General features: G+C 54.0%; 1 protein-coding gene across 1 annotated transcript; it reads left to right on the plus strand.

Moving 5' to 3' along the window:
• The first annotated feature begins 4,948 nt into the window (after window positions 1-4,948).
• NUPR1 (nuclear protein 1, transcriptional regulator) lies at window positions 4,949-6,376 on the plus strand. Its single transcript, XM_059692406.1, has 3 exons — window positions 4,949-5,233; window positions 5,633-5,780; window positions 6,096-6,376. The coding sequence occupies exons 1-2, from the start codon at window positions 5,119-5,121 to the stop codon at window positions 5,767-5,769; spliced, it is 252 nt and encodes an 83-aa protein (XP_059548389.1). The 5' UTR covers window positions 4,949-5,118; the 3' UTR covers window positions 5,770-5,780; window positions 6,096-6,376.
• The last annotated feature ends 697 nt before the right edge of the window (window positions 6,377-7,073 follow it).

Consider the following 7,073-nt stretch of genomic DNA (forward strand, 5'->3'; position numbering starts at 1 on the left):
CCAAGGGCACAGGCCCAGGTTGCGGGCTCCATCCCCAGTGTAGGGCATGCAGGAGGCAGCCCATCAATGATTCTCTCTCATCATTGATGTTTATATCTCTTTCTCCCTCTCCCTTCCTCTCTGAAAGCAATAAAAATATATTCTTTTAAAAATTATAAAACCTATTAGGAAAATGTAGATTGGAGCTGTGGAGTAGGGAGACTAATAAGAGTAAGGAGAAGTACAGCAAATTGCATATTGAGCTTCTTGTAAGGCAAGGCAATAAGGGAAGTGTGATGATTTCATCAAGAGTCCTGGAGGAGCTCTGGCCCAGAGGCTCAGTTGGCTGGAGCATCATCCCATACACCAAAAAAGGTTTCAGGTTCGATTCCCAGTCGGGGCACATACCTAGGTTACAGGTTCTATCCCTGGGTGGGGCACGTATGGGAAGTAGCTAATCAATGTTTCTCTCTCTCTCTTCCCCTTCCTCTCTCTCTCTAGAAAATTCAATCGAAACATATCTCAGGTGAGGATTTAAAAAAAAAAAAAGGAGTACTTGGAGGAAATAGTTGCATGATTAAATAACTTTCTAGACATTTTTTTCTTAAGTCATTTTTTAAAATATATTTTTATTGATTTCAGAGAGAGGAAGGGAGGGGGGAGAGAGATAGAAACATCAATGATGAGAGAGAATCATTGATCAGTTGCCTCCTGCATGCCCCCTACTGGGGATCGAGTCCAAAACCTGGACTTGTGCCCTTACGGGACATTGAACCATGACCTCCTGCTTCATAGGCCCTAAGTCATTCTTTCTAATAAATCTTGTACATAAAATAAATTCTGTACAGAGCAAAGCATAGAACAAAGGAGGTGTTACATAGCAGTTAAGAGCACCGGCTGCAAATGCTGGTTCCACGACCGGCTGGTTGTGTGACCTGGGCAAGTCACTTAGTCCTCTGTGTCGCAGCTTTCCCTTCTGCAAAGTGGGGTGAGCATACGAACTCCATGCGGTTATTGTGAAATGCAGGAGCTAGCACGGGGTCTGGCAAGTATTGATTACCAGCTGCATTTTAGTAGCACTTCTGAAATGTCGCTAAGGCACTTTTAACTTTTCAAAGCAGTTTTCTGTCTGAATGAATCTATTAAAAAGCTGGTCTAGGTGAAGGGACGTAACGAACACCACACAGCCGATTTGCAACAGTGGCAGGTCTCCTCCCTGGGTGACTGGGGTTTACGTAGCCTGACGGTGTGGATATGAGGACAAGGCATTACATTGGCAGGACTAGGCAGCTCCATCTGACAAAAATGCCACAAATCAGCCCTGGACCTTTTCTCTGTGATGCTAGGTGGCCATTTCTGTGTTACTTTTGGCTTGAGAGCACATGAGAATCGGGGCTCATTTGGCCTGAAACAGACACAGGGAACAAGCTGGGACTTAAACGCAGGCCCTCCAGCAGCAGTGCCCATGCTGGTAACCACTGTGCTGCCGGTGAGTTCAGCATCTGACCTGCTCACCAGTGTCTCGCCTGGCTGTCTTCCTGCAGGTGCTGCCCAGCTGCCCAACTCACGACATGGTAGGAGCACCCACTGTTTACTCAATGTTGGTACAACAGGTGGTGGGTTCCCAAAGTCCCTTCTCTCCTGGCCACCCTCCCTCTACCCAGCCCTCCCCCAGGGCCTGGTCTTCCCTCTCCTAGACCTCCTTCCCTGGCTCTGTGGAGGATGCCACAGTGACCTCACAGCTCCGGGTTTGGGGGGCGGGGGAGGCTAGGATTGAGCGTTTCCATTCCCTCAGAGCAGAGCATCTGGAAGCTGAAAAAGCAGTGCTGACCATAGCATAGCTTCAGGTACTCGACTAGTCACTTATTAAGTGCTGACTGTGTGCCAGGCATTGGTGATACAACAATGATAAGATAGATAAGATTCCTTCCTTCATGAATAATAATAATAATAGCTAACATATATTAAGTACTTACTATCTTCTAGGGCTGTGCCAAGCCTTTATGAGAATTAGTATTTTAATCTTCACAACAAGCCCACTAGGTAGATACTATTATCCATCCCATTTCAGGAGGAAATGGAGGCCCGGAGAGGCTAAATAAGTTGTCTAAGGCCACACTGCTAACAAGTGGAGGAACCAAACCTGGACTCAGGCAGGCTGCCTGCTCCTTTAACCAAAGCAGACCAACCATCGCATCCTAGTGGGGACAAATCCTGAGGAAGCAAACGAACAAAAAAGATATTCCTAGCCCTGGCCAGTGTGGCTCAGTTGGTTGGAGCACCATCCTGTACCACGAAAGGTTGCGGGTTCAATCGCCGGTCGGGGCACATACCCAGAGGCAACTGGTCAATGTTTCTCTCTCACATCGATGTTTCTCTCTAAAATCAGTAAACATGATTCTCTCTCATCATTGATGTTTCTCTCTCTCTCCCTCTCCCTTCTCTGAAATCAATAAAAAATATTTTTAGCCCTAACCAGTTTGGCTCAGTGGACAGAGCATCGGCCTGCAGACTGAAGGGTCCCAGGTTCGATTCCGGTCAAGGGCATGTACCTTGGTTGTGGGCACGTCCCCAGTGGGGAGTGTGCAGGAGGCAGCTGATCAATGTTTCTGACTCTCTCTCCCTCTCCCTTCCTCTTTGTGAAAAATCAATAAAATATATTTTTTAAAAATATTTTTAAATAAATAAAATCAATAAACATTTAAAAAAAGATATTTCCATTGGCGGGAACTAATCCTACGGAGAAAGTAAGGTAAAAGCAGGGGGTGGGTGCAGGATCGCCGGGGCATGCGTGGTATTCTGGACAGCGATGCGCACGAAGCTGCCAAAGACCCTCCCGCCTCAGGGCACAGAGCTTGCTCAGCTCTCAGCCTGGTCCGAGGCAGGCACCAAGTGTTAGGGATGGGAAGGAGGGTGGGGGAAGGGGGCGAGGGAAGGAGGGGTCCGGGCAGGTGCCTCCACACACACCTGCCAGTGTTTGGCCAGCTGTGCTGATGGAGAAAGCCCCAGAAGAAGGTCAGGTGGGCCGTGGGAGGGGCCTTCACCCCTCACCAGCCGCCTGACCTTGAGCAAGTCACTCTGAGTCTCCCTTTTCCCTCCTGGAAGAACTGGGCCGGGGCAGGGCAGGGGGCAGGGCAGGGGGCAGCGCATCACGTGCGGGCTCTGGACGAGGCCCCGTGGCAGCGGCTCACACTGGGGTGTGGCTGGCTTCACTTCACAGGGCAGCCGGCTCAGAAGTGAGCCCGGCATCTCACCAGTGGCGGGGTCCTGGGGGCAGAGGTGAGTAAGTGGAAGACCACCCTCGGGGGGCAGCTCTGGAATTGGTGGGGGGCTCTTGGTCATCACAAGGGGGGCAGCACAGAGCAGTGGCCCACAGAATTGCCCCACACCCTGCACAACGTTGGACGGTCCTGCTAGAAACTCATGAAGCTAAAAATCGTACTAACCGTGACGACCTGCGCCTCCTCCTACCCCACCTGATGCCATGATGACGGACGGCACTGAGCGGTACAGCCCGCCCCTTCGCAAGAACGCCTGTCTCCGCGTTGTCTCCACCTTGAATTTGTCTTGGTGTGATCTTTGTTTAAATGAAGGTTATTTTTCTTTCTTTCTCTTAACACCTGATCTGCTATCAGCCCAACTCTGATTTGATCCATGTGTCGTCCAGTCTTCACTTTCATTTCCTGGGTGTTCAAGAACTCACAAATCACCCAGATCTGGGAAACAAAAGCTAAACTTAATCCTGGCTCAGGCCCCGGAGAAATGCAAGCAGAAGCGCTGCTTCCTGTTAAACAGAGGACAGCGGGGTTATTCCTGGGCTGGGGGAGGATGGAGTTCAGGTAACCTGAGAGGGGATGACGCTTCAATAGGCTCACAGCTGGGGGGGGGGGGGGTGCGGCGTGAGGGGAGAACCAGCTCCGGGCCTGGCAGAGAAGTCCTGTCCTTAGAAACCACAGAGTTAAACACACACACACACACACACACACACACACACACACCAAAAAACAGGGGAGCTGGGAGCTGGTGCAACTCGACCCACCCAGATCCTTCAGGCAGGAGTGGAAAATTCCACTCTCACACATTTCGTATCTGAACCCCCTCTTTTAATTCACATTAAATCGCTACAAACATCGGCTTGCTCCATAACGTCTTCTGCTTTGGTGTAACCATATTTTGCAGTGCATATTATTTTATGATGAATTAATCTCTTCTGGTTCCTCTATATGACAGTAGGGCTCGCTCTACTGAGCTGTGAGGGGCGTGACTAACTCTCACACAGTGCGGTGGGCACGGGCCGGGGCCGGGGCTGGGCACTGCTGCAAGTGCCCTCCCACATGCTCCTCTCACCAGCTCTATGCAGCTTCAGTTACCACCGTCCTCGTTTTACAGAGGGAAAAACCAAGGCACAGAGAGGTAAAGTGGCTTGTCTGGGGTCACACAGGAATAGTGGACCAGGGGCTTGAGATCCAGCTCCAGAATCTGCACCCGTAACCACTCGGCTAGCCTCCCTCTCAGGTGAAGGGAATGACCGAGGGGCTCCAGTCAGGATATTCAGGGGGCTTTCCAAGGTGTTTCTTGGAAAAAAAGGAGTGATAGGGGTGAGAACCACTGACCTAGCGCTAGTTTGTTGATATCCTCTCCCCGTATTCCTTACCCCATATGCTGCCACACAGTCCTGAATCTGAGCCACAACTGGGGTGGGAGTGAGGGTCAGCCGTGTGACCATGACCCCGACCCCAGAAGGGGCACGTGGCCGAGGGCAGCAGATGGACAGGAAGGAGTGGGCCGCCCTCAGGTCCCTGCTGGCCATGTTCCCAAGGACTATTTATGGCCAGACCTTGCCAGGCCCCTCCTCGCTGAGGGGCAGGGAATCTCCTCTGTGGAAAACACCAGGGCGGGTGGGGGGGCAAAGGGCTGGGACTCACGAGACTGACTTTTCCCCCCTCATACTGGGTGTTTACCGCGGTTCTGGGAAAGGGCCAGATTGCATCAGACAGGGCCTGCGGGGCTGGGCCGCGGCCGCTGAGGAGGAGACGTGGCCTTATAAGTCGGATCCAGTGAGCTGGGAGGTGCCAGGAAACCAGACACAAACTGAGCTGTAGGAGGCCAGAGGGACCGTGAGGTACTAGTAAGCCAGCCATGATGGCCACCTTCCCCAGAGCAGCCAGCTCGTCGCAGCAGCCCCTGGGACCACAGGACGAAGACCCCAGCCTGGACGAGTCCGACCTCTACAGCCTGGCCTATTCCCAGCTGGGTAAGGCCTGGCCCTGCCCCTCCACTCTGACCCTCCTTCCTCCGGCGGGGAATAGGGACTATACCCCAAAGCAGCCATTCTCAACCTGTGGGTCGTGACCCCTTTGGGGGTCGAATGAGCCTTTCACAGGGGTCGCCTAAGACCATCGGAAAACACATAATTACATATTGTTTTGTGATTAATCGCTATCCTTTAATTATGTTCCATTTGTAACAATGAAATTGGGGGTCCCCACAACATGGGGAACTGTATGAAAGGGTCGCGGCATAGGAAGGTTGAGAACCACTGCCCCAAAGCTATGTGGTGGCAACCCCAGCCTCCCGACTCAGACCCCAGCTCTTTCCACCGCCGCCTCCCCCTGCCTCCAGCTGCTCACTCTGCTCTCGCCTGCGTTCCCAGGAGTGGGAGGCCGGAAAGGTCGCACCAAGAGAGAAGCCGCTGCCCACACCAACCGCCCCAGCCCTGGTGGGCACGAGAGGAAGCTGGTGACCAAGCTGCAGAACACGGAGCGGAACAAGCGAGGGGCGCGGCCCTGAGACCGCGGGAGGTGAGGTGCCAGGGGCCCAGGGCCGGGAGACGGGCTTGGAGGGCCAGGACGGGAGGTGCTGGTTGGGTGGGGAGGAGGGATTAAAGACCTGGTGTCTCCACACAGAAGTAAACGAGACATACATTTGACTCAGTTTCCCAGTGACCGGTGCAAAGGGGGACACGTCGACAGACCCTTTCCTACTGGAGGGAAATGTGGTTTACAGAGAGGGAAACTGAGGCCGAGAGGAGAGGGCCTTTCTCTGGAGTCACGGAGCAAGTGATGGCAGAATGGCCCAGGCCTCTGTCCCCCGCACCAACTGCTTTCCTTCCCCAGAGGAGGCCGGAGCGCGCACCCCCCACGGCGACGTTGGCAGGACCACGGAGGACCCCGCGCCCGGAGGCAGGCCCCGGGCCTGCTCGCCCACCCGACTCCCAGGACTGCCTCAGGCTCTGAGGGGCCCCCAAGGGAGCACCTGCAGAACAAGGGCAAGATAGGGGGCAAGAGGCAGGGCGGGCGTGAAGGGGCAAAGCCACGAAGGTGCCCCAAAGAGAAAGGCGCCGAGGAAACCGGAGCTCCCCGGGCGGCGCGGCAATAAAGTGCAGCAGCAGCTGTGAGTCTTGTCCTCTCGGTGTGGCTCTGCGCGCCGGCTCCCTGTGTCTGCGGCCGCGTGGACCGAGAGCTTTGGTTCGGGTCTGTATTCGGTTACTGTGGGGGCGGGGGAGGGAGGGATCTGACTTTTCGGGGGGGGGGGGTCTGACTTTGCAGGGGCCTGCAGCGGGGAGTGTGTGTGTGTTCTGGCTTGGTCTGGGTGGGCATGTGCTTTGGTGCAGACGGTCCTGTGATCTCTTCTGGGTGCAAGGACAATCCTCCGCTTCTTTTTAATCTGCCCATGACACAGTCCCCTCCCCAGCAGAACAACAACCTTGTTGATCATGTTGTATTCCTATAAAACCACCTTTGGAGGGAATTTCTTTACTGGTGCCAAAACAGAGCAAACCGAGACTTAAACCATTGAGGGACTCACCCCAAGTGCCGCAGGGCTCCCAGGATCCTTAAGGTCCTCAAGTGAGGGGGTCCCTTTGCTCGGGGGCCGCCAGGACAGGGCTCTGGGCGGTCAGCCGGGGCAGGAAGGTTCTGACCTGGTGTTACCCGTCTCGGAACCAGGTTTGAGAAGAACGTGGGGCAAATTAGAGGAGTGATGGGAGCTGAGCGGACATACTGATTGAGATACGCGTTTGGGCCGCTGTCTTGAAGACTCAAACCAAATGGGTAGAAAGGCATCTCATTGGCACAGACCAGCTCCCAGGGCAA

This window comes from Myotis daubentonii, chromosome 4, assembly GCF_963259705.1.
Source record: "Myotis daubentonii chromosome 4, mMyoDau2.1, whole genome shotgun sequence".
Classification (NCBI taxonomy): domain Eukaryota; kingdom Metazoa; phylum Chordata; class Mammalia; order Chiroptera; family Vespertilionidae; genus Myotis; species Myotis daubentonii.